Raw genomic sequence first — 17,718 nt, 5'->3', positions numbered from 1 at the left:
GTCTTCTTGGTCTTGGGGCTTGCCGGCCCGGGGAGAATAGAGGGGCGCTGCCGGCTTCTTGGTGGCCGCCATTAATCCCTGTCTGGGAACTTTGAGGGGCAGAGTCTATGGGTTGTAAAGGCCTATTGGTTGAGTTACTGCGCGGTGCCTGGACTGAAATAGCCATTAATGGCTGCAGGGGGGGGGGCAGTAGACACGCTCTGAGGGGGGACTTTGTTGGCACCCTGTGGAACTCCTATTTTAGGAGGGTTTCCTGCGGGGAGATGAGGTCCCATATTATTAGATTGCTTACTAACTAAGGTGTTCAAGGTAGTAAGAGATGTCTCTAGTAGAGTGAGCCTAATCTCCACTTTTTTCAGGCTATCGCTAATGGGCTGCAGAAGGGAACAAAGTAGGAATTCTATACTCCCTATAGATATGAGAGGGGGATTTATATTAGATGTATTGGCCACTGGGTCGTTGTTAGTAACAGCTATCTTGGAGCTGGGGGCCTTGGAGGGAAGAGCAATAGGCACAGTCTCATTGTCCCTCCCAGATTGTAGTGCGTTTGTGAGTTTTTTGCCAAAATCTAGATGGAATAGTTTGGCTTTCCCCCTCCCCCCATTGACTTTCTACTACGTTTGCTTGGTGGAGGCCTATGCAGCTCCACCACAACACTTTGTTTAGGCTTACTTTTCTTAGTTGCATGCAAAGGGGGAGTTTGGGTAACCAAATTAACGGGGGTAACACATGTCGTGGGAGGAGTTGTGTCTATGGACTTTCCAGGGACCAACCCAGGGGAACTAGGAATTTCCCGAAATAAGAGGGGGAAGTCCTCAAGAGTCAGAGGATTTAAGCTATTGGGGGGCGTACCTTCCTCTTGGGAAATAGGATACGGGATGATCTCTGTCAAGGGTCTGCTCTTCATGGATTCAATGGAGCGCCGCCGCTCCGCCCTGCGTCTCTCCAGGGAATTTTCCTTGCCTGCGTCTCCTTTGGCAGATTTGAAGTAGTTGTCCAGTGTCCCTGTGTTGTTGCCCCCCTCCCTTAAAGGAGTTTCACGTGGTCCTGGCGAGGGCATCACCTTAATCAGATTTGGAAATAAAAGGTAAGGGATATGGCCCAGCCCGGCCTCCTTTGGCCCCTGACGGCCACAGACGGCCCGCCCTTTGCCCGGGCTTAGCCCGGCACCGCCCGCGCGCGGTCCCGCGATGCGGGGGGGAGGAGTCTTTTTTAAATCGCCGTCGGGCGCGAAATGCCTGGTGTCCGCTTCCGGGATCTGCGGCAAAGGAGCCTGGGATATGTAGGCTGCTGGACCCTCCACGCAGCAGCCGCTACACACACCACCACAACAGCCGGAGAAGAAACAGCCGCTCCGCAGCGAGGACCCGCCAGCCCCCAGGGAAATGCAGCAGGTAAGGAAACACCACCGTCAGATGTCCGCAGGCGCCAATCAGGGATGTTGTCAGAAGCGAGGGACCTTGCTTTCCTGTACTCCACCCCAGCTGCCTGAACAGACAGCTGCTTTTCTCTTCTGTTAATACACACACAAGAGATGAACAGAAAGTGTCAAACACCATATATAGTTCACCCAAATAGGGGTACTTATCTTTCAGGCGATAAGCCTTCCGAGTCTTTGAGTCTGCACTCCCCCTGGAATGCTCTGTTCCTAACAAGGTTCACGGTAGAGCCTTCAGCTCTGGTTGGTTTTCATCTAGCGTCTGAGGAACTCGGGCTCGCTCTTCCGATTAGAAAGGATTCGGCACTCCCGCTTCCTTACAGCAGAAAGCCGGTATCGGTAATGTCCCAGTTACCAAGGCGCTCCGTGCGCGCTAAGACCGGGCTGGCCTGAGTTGCAAATGCGGCGAAAGTGCCGCGACGTCCCCAATGAAGTTAGCGTACCTCACGTAGTAGCACTTCGAGGACGCTACTCGGTACTGGCGCCGTCAGCTGAGCTCTCTGGTCGCGCCTACAGGCATGCGCCGCCGCCGGAGAGGACGTGAAGGCGTGCAATGGTGGGATGCGGGAGGCGTATGAGACGCCTCCCACCAGGTGGCTGAATCGTACTTACTGCAACACCTGCTGCAGGGAAGAAGCTCTATTAGTTAATTCACTGCAGACGTATGTGTGGCTAAGATCAAGTCCAGTATCTGTTCTCATCATTTTCAAACCACTATCAAGTGGTAGTAATTATGATAATTATTGGATCTACGACTTTGAAGTGAAGTAAATTTGCATTGTATATGCAACTTTCAGCGTGCTGGTATCTGTTTTGATCACTAAGAGAACAAAATAGTATTCCTCCCCCCCCTCCCCCGCAAGACCTATGGTCAGCTCTTACAGCCTGGTAACGTTGCGCTCCCTAGCTACTCTACTTTTCCTGGCGTTTGAGTTGACTAATGCTGGAGGACTAACAATGCGGCGATAATGGGCTTGATAATATGCCGCAGAGAATCCCAATAGTAGCCCATGTTGACCCCAGAACATGGGCTTCTATGGGAATTCTCAAGGGCATATTATCAAGCCCATTATCGCGGCAGTTTTCTTGATAATATGCCCCAATGTTCCTAACATTCATCACAGCCCTGTAAATCCCCCAGATTTCTGGGGAGGGGATTTATGATTAGGTGGAAACACCTAAGACCCTCACTTTCACTCCTGGGAGGAACTTGACAGTTTTTCTTGCACTGCGGACAATTGTTGCCTGCTGGGTGACACCCCAAGTATCCAGACGGTAGCGAGGCAGCACTGGCAATCAGACGGTAACCCCAGTTAGCACCAGTAAACCCATGGTTTACCAATGTTGTTGGCATTCTGATCAAGGGGAGGCATGTTACCACCGACAAGGTCACCGAGCAGGTGGCGGACAGCTCGTGCGTCGGTGAGCCTGTGAGGCTCATCAACGTCTGTGCCTCCACCCTCCCCGGAGAAGAAGGAGCGGCTTGAGATGCTCAGGGTGCTCAAGATGCAACTCGTGACCTCCAGGGCCATCCTGATGGGTGGTGATTTCAAGTGCACAGTAGAGATGGATGGACAAACTGGGTCAGACTCTGCGGGGATGGTCGTGACGTCCAGGCTGTTGGTGTAGATAGGTGAGGTGTTCCTCGGGCACATGGTGCAGAATGCCAGGAATTTTTCCTGGAGTAGGCCGGACAGATCGGTGTGCCCACGGATTGCCTCCCTGTTCACCTCACCAAAGGTAAAGTCTGGGCGAAGCTGCATGGTTGCCGTCCACTTCTCTAACCACAGAGCAATCAGTTTTGATGGGGGAACTCACAGGGGAGATCCCCCCTGGCCCAGGATCGTGGAAATGGAACTGCTCATTGCTGGAAAACAAGGAGTTAGTGGCGAACCTCAGAGTCGCGTATGTAGAGTGAAGGGACATGAGGGACTTCTCTCACTCGTCCAGGGAGTGGCGGGAATGGGTGAAAGACAGGTTCCGCAACTTCTTCAGGATGCAAGCGGAGCTGCTGCATGAGAAAAGAAGAGTGCAGTACCCAGACCTCTGGTGAGGGGATTTATGCTTAGGTGGTAACACCTATAACCCTTTCCTTAGCTCTAGGGAGTGACTGGACAGTGTTTCTTGCACTGCAGACTATTGTGGTCTGCTGGGAGACACCCCAGGTATCTACAAGGTAGACCCCAGGTGATAACGGTAACCCAACGGTAAACCCAGTTAGTACCGGTAAGCCCAGAGTCCACCAAAATGGAAGATGAAATGGGCACTGGAGCCCCAGTGACCATCCCAGAAGGCATCCCCCACCGGACCCCCCGAAGCCCAACCCACTGACCCCGTGCTACACAAGCGACACCACGTGGCCATTCTGAGGCAGAATTCAGTAGCCAAAAATACAGGCCGACGACCTGCAATACGGGCCCAACAGCCAGACCCACCTTTTACAAGCTCTATCCTACTCCCGCTATTCCAACCATATGGCATTGCTTGTTGTTTGGTCAGACACATGTCGTCCCTTTGCTCTACCCCAGTTAAAGCCCACATGGTTCCCTTCCCCAGAGTCTGTCCGAGGCGACACGATCATAAGATTACAAATATCGCACCCCATGCCGATTACATGGCTGACACATCGTCACCTGGCCTCCGCCGCACCAAATCACCTACACACGTCATTAGCTTATGATTATTACACATGCCACCCACCAACATAGTCACCTGGAATGTTAGGGGGCTACACACGCCGGCCCGTAGATACGAAATATATGCATATCTCAAGAGACACGCAACCCTTGTGGCGCTGCTGCAAGAGACACACATAGCGCAGCCAGAGATCCGTAGTTGCAGCAGAGATGGAAAGGTCAGATACTAGCCACAGGCTATTCCTCCTATGCCAGGGGGCCTTAATTTGGACTAGACCAGAGACTGTTCACACCCGAGGAGACTGAAGTAGATAGGTATGGCTGATTCGTATTGACAAAAGGGAAGCCGATAGTGATGGGTTCCATATATGCCCCAAACACAGATCAGAATGCTCTTTGGCGCACACTGACAGAGCTGCTGGCACGTTGGTGCGACATTTCCTGACTGCTAGAAGGTGACTTGCATGAGAGGCTCGACACCAGCCTTGACAGATTCTTCCCTCCACTGACACAGATGGCTGCAACAACCAATGCCCGAAGCTTGAGGGAGTGGCTACGTCATTGGGACCTAACAGATGCATGGATGTCCCTCAACCCGCAAGCGTGCCTATAGTCCCACTGTTCCCACCCGCATAAATTACATGTTCGCATTGACCGATTTGTAGTAAGCTCGCTAATGCTGGCGCAATGCTACAGCGCAAACTACCTAGGCAGAACCCACTCTGACCACAATCCCCACATACAACAAATACAGGGGGATGATGCGGAGCGCACCACTTGCCTGTGGAGATTGCAGCCCCTGGCACTGGAGGATCCCTCATACAAAGACAGTTATTTGTTGTTTTACCAAAGGTATGTGAGATTTCTGTTTTATTAATTGGGGTGAGAAGGAACAGAGTTATTTCACTGAGTTTTTATTCAGCTCCACGGAATTCTGCGTAGGGGTACTCCACCAACTTCGCTCATCCTTACTGGTAGAGTAAGCCGTCCTTTTATACATTTGAAATGAGGAACAGTTGACCACAAGATCTAATTTTGGCAGGTGCTTGACCGCAGATCATAACAAAAGTTTGAACTTTTTATCAAAAACACTTTGCGTCACCTCTCGGAAGCTTTAATGTGGAAGCTCCTTATAAGGCTATTGTTTATTTTAAGCCCTGACGCTATTTTAGTTGCCAAAGCGGAAAGTCGCAGTTGGCCCCCACTTCTACAGTGTGGACAATGTTAGCACAACCCTGTCTATGGGCTGGCAGGGACATTTATGACTCTCATGCTTCAGGTGTGGACAGAATGGGCCTGGGGCACTATACGGCAAAACAGGGCCCGGCTTCAAATCACTAAAGAGATCTTTAGGAGGGGAGTCCACATAAACTGTTTTTGGCTGTTAAACTGGTACTAATGTTGGCAAAATTTTGCCCAGACAGTATTATCACGGGTAAAAATAACAAAATATGAAACAAATGCTACAAACGTGCCGCTTAATTTGGCTTTTCTTGCAACATCATTTGGTCAAACCTGCCACATAATTTAGTGCTCCCCTGCCACATAGCTCCAGTGGCTCTGCAAATCATATAGAGACCATTAATAATACAAGTATGTAAGTAAGTGCATAGGAAATATTACATAGGATGTTGGCTACAAGGGTAGGAGTCACATGTCATCCATACTGCTGGCCATTATATGTTAAGAGTGTTTGGCCTGGAGAAACAAAGGGTCAGATTTGCTGAGTTTTCACACTGCGCAGTAACCAAAGTTGCTGTGCCGCATGAAATGAAGACAGTATAACAGCATCATATCCTCCGAGATCTAGCTTTCCTGCTCTATCTCAAGCAGTGACACACATTAAACTGTCTTGCACCAGTGCGCACTCTTTTCACTATAGCGCCGTGTGTGCATGTCAAGCAAAGGTTTTGTACTGGAAGGGTGCCCCTAACAGTTCAAAATACTATGCTTTGACAAAGTCAAATTATTTTCCCACTAGACATTAGCATCAAAATCCATGGGTGGTTGCATGGGCACCCCCATGTACAGCACCTTACTATTTTACTTTATGGCTACTTTCCAATGCAAATCAGGATTTACGTTGGAAAGCAAAACCCAAGACAATTCCTTGTGCTGGGTTTGCATCACTTTTGTGAAGTAAACATGGTGCAGCGCGTTGGAAAATAAGCCCCCACAAACTCACGGTTTAAAGCATAACACAGTGTTTGAGGTTGACTACACTAATAAGAATTTATTATCACCCAAATAAGCCCTGGTTAGCAACTTTATCGTAATGAACGGATGATGGGAAAAACACTATGGGGCATATTATCTAGAGCTGGCGATAGATTTATCGCCGCTTTAGCGCCCGTTTTCAGGTGAAAAGCGGCGATAATTCTATTGTATTATTAACAAGGACACGCTAGCGTGTGTATCCTTGATTTATCTCCCGTTTCAGTCACCACTCGCTACGCATCGATAATGAGATGCAAAGTAGGCGTGGCTGATAGAAACAACATGGGAAAATATCGCGAAGGCAGCTTCGCGATATTAGCAAGGAGAGGTAGCGATGATAATAATCGCGCTACCTCTGGCCTAACGCAGGAATTTAACGTCTGCTAAATTCCTGTGTTAGGCATACCTAACATGGGAGGTGGATTATGGGGTTAAGGCCACAGGGCCTTATCACCAAGATCATCGCTGTTTTGGTAGGGACATCGCTGTCTTTTTAGGCGGTTTGGCCATTTGCCCCACTATCGCTGGAATATTTATTGCCATAGTGCTGAGCGTTGGTAATACAGTGCTAGCTTGGAGAGTTATTCCAGCGATAGCCGGCGATAAAGAAAAGCGCGCTTAGCGCGCTCGGCGATAATTATCGCCAGCCCTAGATAATATGCCCCTATAAGGTTCTGAATCTGTACCTTGCAGTGTATCTGTGCTTGTGAAGAAGGCTGTCATTGTAGTCTTTTTCTATGTCCATGACAGCTGTCAAATAGTCCTCCTTTTATGTCAATGGTTACTGCAAACTTTAGGCCTGTCCCGATTTTTTGTTTTGAGAATCTGGTCAACCTTGGACCACTGATCATTTTTTTAATTTCGCCCGGCCTTCCCATTGGCCTGTGGGAATTGTGCCTTTCAAGCCCGTTTGTCTCAGTTGCCTCTTCACCTCTTCTCTCTCTCCTTGGGGCTGGGGTGTCATTTCCTGTCCATTATCCCTCACCGGAATCACATTCCTGGGCCTTGGCGCAGTTTAACCTGCAAGCCCCTTAAGCCCCCTTCCGGTGCGGGCCTCTCTCCTAAACCTCAGACGTGGCCACTCCCATTTTGAATGAAACACTACACCTGTTAAAAATGTGTTTGGAGATTTTTGGCCACCGCTATATTAATCACAAGGTTTATCAACCGGTACCCCACACCAACCTTAATTAGGGTCATAAATCATCCCGAATGTACACCTGTTATAGAGCAATAATTGTCATTTATCACTGGCCTCATAAATCAAGTCAGCCCTTACGCTAGCGTGTCATCATACATTGTGCCATAAATCAAACAGACCGAAAAAATGCTGGCTTTTCATCAAAACATAAATCATGCCATAAATCAAACATACAGGAATACAGCTGTCTCAAAAAGCCACACACCTCGTTATAAATCATCTTGACATTTATTGATGTCAGCTGGAGTCTTTGAGCTGGTCTTTACTTTCTGTGCAGGGGGTGAATCCACAAGTCTTTTCGGCTTAACTTGCTACCTTCACCTGCTCGGTGTGGCCCGGTGGGCCTGGGGTGTGAGTGCTGTGGTCTGTGTCCTCTCTCATCTCTGACTGCCTTACCCTGCTGTGAGGCATCCCAAGGTAAGTAGCCTGGTCTGCTACCCTGCCGTGGTCGGGTGTGGCCTTTCAAACCTCCTTAAGCTCCATTCATTTATCTCCTTTACCACGCTGTTCCTGGGCTACATCCTCAGGCAGCTCTCCCATTCGGTTGTTCATTCACCAGCGGCACCCAGCCAGCACCATGGTTGCCCATACATTGGCGCAGAATACCCCTGTTCCTGACTTCAAAAATTGCACCCCATAGTTGCTGAAGTAATGCGGGCGCCTCAGGTTGATCACGCTGTGCCTAATGGCTTCCCAACTGTTTGCCCTGCAGTATTTGGTTACCACCTTGCTGAGTTTCTTTCTGGATTTTTCCCGAGCCCTGGTGGACCAGGCCCCCCTCCATATTTCTCTGGGCACAATTTTCAACCATATTAACCTGGCAGCCCTGGTTAGGTTGTGCCTGATGTGACCCAGCAGAACCTTTATCCCCAGCTGCGCGAGGTTGTTCCACCCTAGGTGCACGATAAGCAGGTCTGGTTCAGCTCTGTGCTTTTCCTGCAAGGTCTCCAATGTAGCCAGCAGCTGCTCCCAGCGCATTCCAGACGCCCCCGTCCATCTTATATCTGTTTTTTTGGGCCTGGGGACACCGCCCCCCCCCATGCACACCAGTCTTGGGTCCTCCGAATAAACGAGTGTCCCTCAAACCACACAGATGTCAATCTGTCTCCTGCCAAGACAAACTGTTTCAGCTTGCTCTATAGTGGGTGTGGTGCGGTTGTGGGGGGTTGGGTTGGTAGGAAGGATGGGTCGTGGGTTGTTGCTGTAAAGCTCCGCGTCTCGTGGGATCCTCACCTATCTTTTATAGACTGAGGAGAGTCACCTACCTAGCCCCTTGATGCCTTCAATTGTTACCCCCATCCATGCCTCTGTTGTCGCTGCCCCAATGTGAAAGGATTGTGTGCTGAACTCTGCCGCGTGCTATCTTCAGCACCGCCTGAAACTGAAATTTGCTCAGGCACATCCCATCGCTGTGCCTGTAAAGGGGGCCCTCTCCACTAGGCAGATCACCCAGTAGTCCACATGCAGTGAACTGGGCACAGATGTTTGACAGGCACTGTCGCATTAACAGTGCCCTTTCCGCCTGATAGTCAGTCTTGGATCTCCTCAATGTTACCTCGACCTAACCTGCACCCAGCCGTGCCTGGAGGCCGGCCCCCACTGCCTCCCGTTTGGATGGCGCCACCAGCTCGCTCACCCTAATGCCTCACAGTAACACTTTGCTTGTGCCAGGATCACTGATGATTTCTGAATCACTGTTATTTTCTCCTTAGAAGTCTTGTCTGAACTTCTCAGAGAAAGAGTTACTACAAGTTACTTTGTCTGTGCCTTTTTACACTGCCACTTGAGTGCCCCATAGCTTGATTACGCTCCACAGGCCTGTCTCGAAAAGGAGTCAAACTTGCTGCCAGGATGGTGATCTTGAAGCATCAGCAGATCCACAACTTGAACTGTTGAGGTTCAAGCTCATCCTTTTATCAAAATGTGTTCCTTTTTCCTTTGTCGTCTTGCCAGGGTTTCTTTGTCATCTGAAGGAAGTACCCTTCTCCCTTCCAGTGTTAGTGCTGCGCCAGCGCTGCTACAGGTATTTCAAGACTCTTGTGCCTTTTAGGTGCAGTCACAAAGGGGAACCCACGGACACTATGGGAGCAGGCTGAGGAGCATTTGGCTTTTTGTGGTGTCACTGGGAACAGTCTGGGAGACAGGCTGTCGCTGGAGCATAGATTTGAGGAAATCAGGGAATCTCAGTGCCAGATTAAACCCTATGGAGGCCCCTAGGCAGTCGAAAGTCTTTAAGTGGCTTACGCTGCCTTGTAAATAAGGCGAAGCCCTTATCGCCACAGGAACGTCGTAATAAGTGATGTTCCTGTGGCGATAGGGGCTTGTAAATATGCCCCTGTGTGTTCCCACACAGCTTGGCTGACCCTCTCCTGTAGCCTTTAGACCACTTCTGGTACTTTTTCTGGAAGAGGAGCTGTTTCTTCATGGGGACACATATCTCTACGGGTGTGGGACGCGTAAACCTAGTTAGGAACACCACCGCACTTAACAGCTGTTGTTGTCAATAATATCACTTGGAACGGACCACGTCAGCAGGGCCCAAGACAGTTCCTTCTCAAATGTTTCTTAATGAGCACCCAGTCACCGTGGCTCAAGTCGTGGCAGAGATCTTGATGTGGCGGTGCTGTGGCCGCTTCAACCTGGTGAGACACAGAACGAACCATGTCAGCCAATGCTTTATAGTAGTCGAGCACCAAATTATCCAACATGTTTACAAGCATGTTGGCAGGCACAGCAGGCAACCGCATCGCTCGTCCCATGAGAATCTCGTGGGGCGACAAGCCAGTTCTTCTATCAAGAACACTGCATAGAATCATCAACACAAGAGGCAAAGCACCAGGCCATTTCAGAAATGTCAAAGTACACACTTTAGCCAACCTCGATCTCAAAGTGCCATTTATCTGTTCCACGTTTCCTGAAGTCTCTGGCCGATAACTGCAATGTAATCTCTGTTCCACTTGCAAAGCTGCACACAACATTTGTAGAACCTCATTATTAATAAGAGTTCCTCTGTGTGACTCTAACATAATTGGAAATCTGAACCTCAGGATAACCTCGCTCAGCAACAGCTTAGCTGCTGTGAGACTATCACATCTCTTTGTCAGATAGGCTTCCACCCAATGAGAAAATATGCACAACAGCACCAGAATGTATCTCAGTCCATTGCACTCAGGCATCTCAACAAAATCCAAATACATCCTGTTAAAAGGTCCTCCTGATCTCCCTATGTGACTCAGTGTAACAGCAGCTCTCTTTCCCACATTCATCTGCTGGCCTGTTAATCACCTATGACACAATGCCTCAGCAATTACTCATAATTTCGGGTTAAACGACGGTTGCCTAAACAGTCTCACCATTGCATCCCTTCCTACATTTGTAGATCCATGGATCTGTCTTGCCATCGGGTGTAACAAGGAATTGGGCAATACTGGTCTTCCATCACTCGAAACCCAAATGTCATAATCCCTTTTCACACATCCTGCTCTAATCCAACCAATTTGTTGATCCTCAGAGACATCTTCTTGCAATCATTTCACGTCCGCCCATGTGTCAGCAACTATCATCAACAAGTTGAAATTGGTTTCATCGGGGGTTTCATTCGAGAAATCTCCACTGAAAGTACAGGAAGTTAGTGCACAGTAACGTGCAACTTCGTCTGCATACCTATTCCCTACGGTGACAAAATTATTCCCCTTACAATGAGCGGAACATTTGACAACTGCAACTTCTTGTGGCAATTGCAATGCTTCTAAGTTTTCTCATAACCTCCCCATTCCTGATAGGAGACCCCGATGAAGTCATGAAACTTCTCTGAGACCATAACTGCCTGAAATTGTGAACAACACCGAAACCTTCTGGCTATCGGTGAATATTGTCACTCTCAGCTGGTCTGAAACACAGAATGCTAGTGTTAGAGCAAACAACTCAGGCATTGGTTTAGAGAATACTCCTTGGAGACAAGCAGCTTCCGCCAATCGTGAAACTGTACAAACAGCAAAGGTTGATCTAAATTTCCTACATTGTCTCCTAAGCATGAGCCATCCACAAACAGGATTTGGTCAGATTCAGGTACTGGCTCATCGACAATGTCAGGATGGGGTTTGCTGTAGAGGACAGTGACATTGTGAGAGTCATGTTCTTCATTGTCATTCTCCTCACAATCAGGAAATGATAAAAGGGCAGCAGGATTGAGTACGGAACAACATTTCAGAGACACGTTGTCGGGTGCCAAGATCACTTGCTCATATTTGGTAAGCCTGTTTGTTAAATGTTGTGCACGATTTCTTGTCAACAGTATCTCTACAGAGTGATGCAGGTAAGCAGTTAAAGGATGACCCATCACAATACTTTCTCAACTCTCTTTGCTGACACCTGTTGCAGCAACGGATTTGATACATCCGGGCAACGCTGATGCTACCGAAGCTGAAGTAGCACAAAAAGTATGCAACTGGTCTACAGGCACCTCCAGGATGTGAGATAACACTGTGATTGCATAACGTTCTCGTTCATGACAAAAGAGTGAAAACGCTCTGTTGTAATCAGGCATTCCTAGTGCCTAAGCGTGACACATGCTCTCTCTCAACTCCAGGAAGGCAACCAAGCAATCATTGTCCCGGGGCACCGGAGCAGACACATCCTTGTGTGTCAACCTCTGCAGAGGTTTGGCCATTAAGGAAATGTTAGGTATCCACTGGTGACAGTAGCTCACCGTTTCCAGAAACATTGTGGCTTCTTTCTGTGTGCGAGGCAGATTCATTCGCATTATCGCAGAGATTTCTTTTTGTGACTCCTTTCTTATACCTTTCTCAATTCACTGTCCCAAATATAGGACTCCTGTCATAAAGCATTGTAATTTGCTCGAGACACTTTATGTCCATTCTCAGCCAAATGAATAAACAGGGCAATGTTATCTGTTTTGCAAGCGTCTCGAGTACTCGATGCAACCAAAAGATCATCGATATACTGGACCAGTACCGAATTGCAGGGCATAACCAGTGATTTAAAATTGTTTTTCAAGATGATCGTAGATGGATAGACATTCCATGTACCCTTGTGGGACACAACACCATATTAAAATACGATTTCCCAGCCGGAAAGCAAATATATATTGGCTCTCCTCATGGAGGGGAATGGAAAAGAATGCCTCAAGGTAGAAATCGGCATATATAGCGGGATCTAGCACCCAAGAATTGGAGGGTTCCAAATATCATGCCTGTTATCATGTCGTTACGTGAGACTATGATGGTGTACAGGACTTATTGGAATATTTGTGAAGTTACTGATATCCGTCATCTTTATTGACAGGCCGCACATCAGGAACCTTTAATCAATAAGTCCCTCAAAGTGAAAGCGGTTACTTGGAACTTGGTTTACTTCAAATTAATTCTGGATATTTGGAACCCTCCAATTCTTGGGTGGTAGATCCCGCTATATATGCCGATTTCTTCCTTGAGGCTGACTGGGTCTTTCGAGGTTCATACTTACCTACCATATAAATCATATCGACTAATCAGTTGGATATTTAAGAGCCCTGACGAAGTTCCCTCAGGCAGATTGGGAACGAAACGCGAGGCTGTGTGCCAGTTTCAAAATTAACTAAATAAAGAAGTATTTTTGGAACAAATTTGGCCTGATTGATTGACTCCGCAACGAGTGCACCTTCCATTTTTTCCTGAACATTTGGCTACAATTTGCTACTCCGGACGGCGGGTGCAGGAAGTGCTTGCACAATCTACTGATAGATTGTACATAAGGATTTGATGTGCTTGACCCTGGTCAGCCATTTGTTCTTTTGGTGACAGCTTGTTGTAGCATCGAGGGCTGTGGTACTTGCATTACGAGACCTTTAGACCCTCCCATATTCTGAGATCAGGGTCTTGGCACATTCTTGGGTTGCACGACAGTTTCCTGTATCTGATTATATCCCCCATTCTTATCTTGATTTGCAGAATTAAGACGACATTCACGCTGCCAATGCTACAAACCATTCCAATAGTGACATGGAGTAGATTTCTTTAACGTGGCAACATCAACTCCTGTGTTTGGGTCCACTGGGACACGCCTGCCTCTTCCATGTCCCTGTAATCCTCCACCTGTCTGTACTTGAAATCCTGCCTGATATGTCCTTGCATTGGAGCAACATTGCCTACATATGGCTGAACTTGATTACCTCTCAGGGCAGCCTTCATTTGAACCAACATCAACTTCTCCTTCATCTTTTTGTGTCTTGTTTCAATCTCATTGCTACAGTACTTTCGTAATGCAGAATTTCGTCTTCATACTTGTTCTGCCAACAAAACAGATGCTGCTTAATCATGATGCTAAATTCAGGTCTCAAACCAGTCTCAAACCAGTCACAAATCTAGACACAAATTGTCCCATATCGTTCTACTCAAGAATATACATCTCACAGTACTGTTTGAAAGCCTGCAATAGCCTCTCGTAGTATGAACTTTCTCTTTGGGCTCTTGGGAAGTTCTTTCAATCTTAACCCAATACATATCCCTTGGAGCTACCTTAGCCTTTAGCCATGTAATCACCGGATTGCATTTTTTCATCACCACTAACGAAAGACATGTATTACGGGAGCTCTCTCCGGTTCATCTTCAGGCCACTCTGTAGCTATCTTACATGCCGACGACAAATCAATAGGGACCACAATTTCAAATAACTTGTTCAAGTCAACCCACAGCACCTTCGAAATTTTCACAAATCGATCAACTTGTTTGTACCATTCTACAGGCTTCTCGCTCAGCCTCAGAAAGTCATTTGTAAATGCAGCAAGGTCGCCTCTACTCCAAGGTACATAACCTCAACTAAGCACTTATCGTAGTGGGTAGGCTTCCATTCCAGTGCCCTTTTCTACCGAAGGAGGTGGCTCTCCTGATACCTTTTTATGGACCTTCCTTTTTGACAATCTGTATTCTCATTTATCTAGCATGCCCCAGACTCAAACGTATGCGGTTAATTCTCAAATGTGTCTTTAATCCAGGTATTCTATTCTTTTCTCTTCTCTATCTCGATTACTCTATTCTCTTCTATATCTCGATCACTGTATGCAAATCTGTGGATCTTTTGCAAAGCCTTTGTTCGATCTAAGTCAATGTCTTACCTTTTAGCCAATTCAGATTATTTCTCATGAGCCTGCCTTGCCTTTCTAGTAACGTATTTAGCTATGAACAGCAATTCCTTGGGCTGGTAAGTCTAGATTCACTTCAAATCTACACTACCACTTATGATTTCATCCAATTCCGCTTTCAATTTAACTACATCGATCAGATCTACTTTCACTTCTGGTTTCAGCCCAAACAGTATCCTCGTCAAATTATTAATTATTCTCAAATTGAATGTACCATAGCGTGGAAATGCTAATGCACCTTCTTTCTCTGGGATCTTGCCCAATTTTTAAGCCAAATAATTGTGAAGCCCTACATTTGTCACCATATGAGTTGGCATATCCTCTGGTGGTGCTTCTTCGCTTGTCCTATTACGAGCACCCACATCGCCTCTAATCATATCCCTGATTGCTTTAAAGCAGCTCATTTTCTTTCTTTGTTTAGAAAAATCTACAGTACACTTTAAAGATCAAGAAATTTCACGTTTCGCAGCAATATAACCTTCAACAACAATACAGGACCAAACGATGAATACAATGAATCCCAGCGAGGCGTTACACCAACCAACCTATCCGAGCGCGGCACACACCAACTTCACTCTCGGTCTCCTCTTCTGTGCTCCCTGCTCCTCAGAGCAACTCACCCTCCTTCGCAGTCTCTCCGTACTCATTCACACATTCACTTCAATTATAAACAACAATTGTCTGCTTTCCTAAAAGAATCAATAGAATACTGTCACCCGAAGAGCATACACACACACATTCGTAATGAAACCTCGATTCACCTTAATCAGTATAGTTTACCTCCTGCGCAAAAAGGTTTACCACATTATTCACAACTGTCCCATTCACACAAAGTTCCCTGTCTCATTTGGGCCATCGATAACATCTCACGACAAACTCCACAAAACTCAGCAGACAAATACACTGCGCACTCCGGAACTCCAACAGCATAATACTAGACAACCTCAACATACATTGGAACGAGGAAAACAGTTCGCTGATTCAATCCCTAACTGAACTTCTACACAACAATAACCTTCCCAACACTGCACAGAACAAACCCACAACAGAGGAGCAATCCTAGAAGCTATTATTGCACAAGAAGACACAGTCACTATCACCTACACCCTGCCGGTTGACTCGTCAGATCATCATATCATTCTATTCCACATCAACCAATCTACTCAATGCCTGCCACGCAGGCAAGAGCCTCCCCGTTGGGCGAGAAATCTAAGTCAAATCAACCTTACTGACCTAGAAGATAGGGTATGCTCACTCCTTACCCCCTCCAATGACAACTCCTCCACAACAGAACTCACCTCCCAATACAATTCAACTATGATCTCCATCATGGATCAATTAACCCCTTAAAACAAAAAAGAGTCATAAACACCCCATCGAGATCCTGGTTCAATACGGACATAAACTCCGAAAGAAGACAGCTGAGAGCTGCAGAAAGACTCTGGCGGAACAGTCCGTCCACAACCCTTCATAACCGACTCAAAGCAGTACGCATAAAATATAAAAAACACATCAAGAACAAAAAAAAGTCCTTCTTTTGCAGTACTCTAGACAATGCTAAAAACAGGCCAAAAGAACTCTTCAATCTCATCAGACACAAACTTCCACCACCCCCAACCTCAGTTCAATCCTCCAAAGACCTATGTGATAACTTTGCTAACTCCTTTGACGATAAAATCACAAAGAGTGAACTCTCCCTTGATGTGTACCGCCCCCCCCCCATGTTACAGTCTGTTGTAACAACCACGCTCGAACCCATCTGGAAGAATCACCTTGTAATCATTAAGTAGTAATGCTTGATTGTTTTTCCCCTGTATGATTGAAAAGTCATTGCCAATGTTTGTTGTTAATTTTTACACCAGTCTTAAGTGATAGAACTCTAAATTATTTCGTTCGTCTCGTGTACTGAACTTCCTCACATGTGCAAGTTTTGCTGGCATTACAATCATGAGGCTTTTGTTTTTACTCGTGCGGCTGTAAGCATGGGTCACGTTGAATAATTCCTGTTTGTGCACTTTGGAGACGCACGTTACAGAACATGCTGTATTTTTGACAGTTGAGCTCACGTTCCCTAATCACGTTCCCTGCAAGCAAACCGGCGTTAAACCAAACACGTGGAACACTGGTTCCTCCGCGTGTAGACCCCACCCTCCAGCTACTCTATTTAAAGCCCAAAAACCCCTGCAAACGCGCTTACGCTCGTTTTCTACTAACACTTACCTGAAGGCAGAAAACCCTCCTCTGCGATCCTGCATCGGCTCCCGAGTTCCTGCGAGGCATCCGGTCCGGTTCCAAAGGTCTTCCCTCGTTGCCACGGAGACGCCTCAAGCTTCCCTTCAGCATATCCGAAGTCACGTGAAAAAGATTCCTACGGGGAAAAGGAAGCGAAAAGAGAAAGCATTCAGCAATCAGTGAGTAACCGGCTGGCTACTAAAAACAACTGTAAGTTTTTCGGACATTGTTTTCTCTTTAGTCAAATCATTCTTATTTAAACTAATACTTGGCCAAGTGTAACGAATTTTAGTGACTAAACAAGCACAGAACAATACAAATATAAAAAGACTTTCCTTATCTAAATGAAAGTGGAATTTCACTCTGGCGCAGCGCGTTCTCCTAATTCAAGGCGCAAAAAACATAACTAAAGAAAGGACAAAAGAGACATTTGGATTAATAATTCTTGGCATTCTTTGGACTAATTAGTTGTGAATATTTACAAAGCAACATTGATCATCATTCAACAAAACCTTTGTGTAATCAGGTTAAACAAACAACGATAATTAAAGTTTCATCTTCATCTATGCAGATGTATATTCCACATTGTGTTCAGGTGTAGATCAAACTGTTGAGCAAAACAAAGGTACTAATATATGTAGATATAAAATCCAATTCTTGCAAATCTTATGTTCTTTATGCTAAATTCATGTTGTTCTCTGTTTAATACTAGAACTGTGTTTCACAAGAAGACTGACAGGAGAGCACAGAAGCACCTTGAAATTTGGAGTGTCTTTTTGTTTATTATTTTGTCTCAATTCCCCCTTCCCTTAGGAACTTAACTTGGTCAAACTGTGTTAAATATTCAGTTGAGTCC

General features: G+C 46.6%; 1 protein-coding gene across 2 annotated transcripts in view; it reads right to left on the bottom strand.

Annotated features, from left to right (window-relative positions):
• Window positions 1–17,718, bottom strand: part of LOC146801625 (uncharacterized) — a 126,777-nt gene that overhangs the window by 11,099 nt on the left and 97,960 nt on the right. The window contains exons 3-4 of one of the 2 annotated variants that reach the window (XM_085624033.1): window positions 16,851–16,998; window positions 9,927–10,131 (exon numbers count right to left, since the gene is read on the bottom strand). In XM_085624033.1, coding sequence (XP_085480159.1) covers window positions 10,127–10,131; window positions 16,851–16,998 — 153 coding nt within the window. In that variant the 3' untranslated portion in view covers window positions 9,927–10,126. Of the gene's footprint in view, window positions 1–9,926; window positions 10,132–16,850; window positions 16,999–17,718 lie in introns of those variants that run through there. The other variant, XM_085624032.1, reaches the window with a different exon arrangement.

Source organism: Triturus cristatus, chromosome 8, assembly GCF_964204655.1.
Source record: "Triturus cristatus chromosome 8, aTriCri1.1, whole genome shotgun sequence".
NCBI classification, from domain to species: Eukaryota; Metazoa; Chordata; class Amphibia; order Caudata; family Salamandridae; genus Triturus; species Triturus cristatus.
This window is presented reverse-complemented; position numbering and strand designations above follow the sequence as displayed.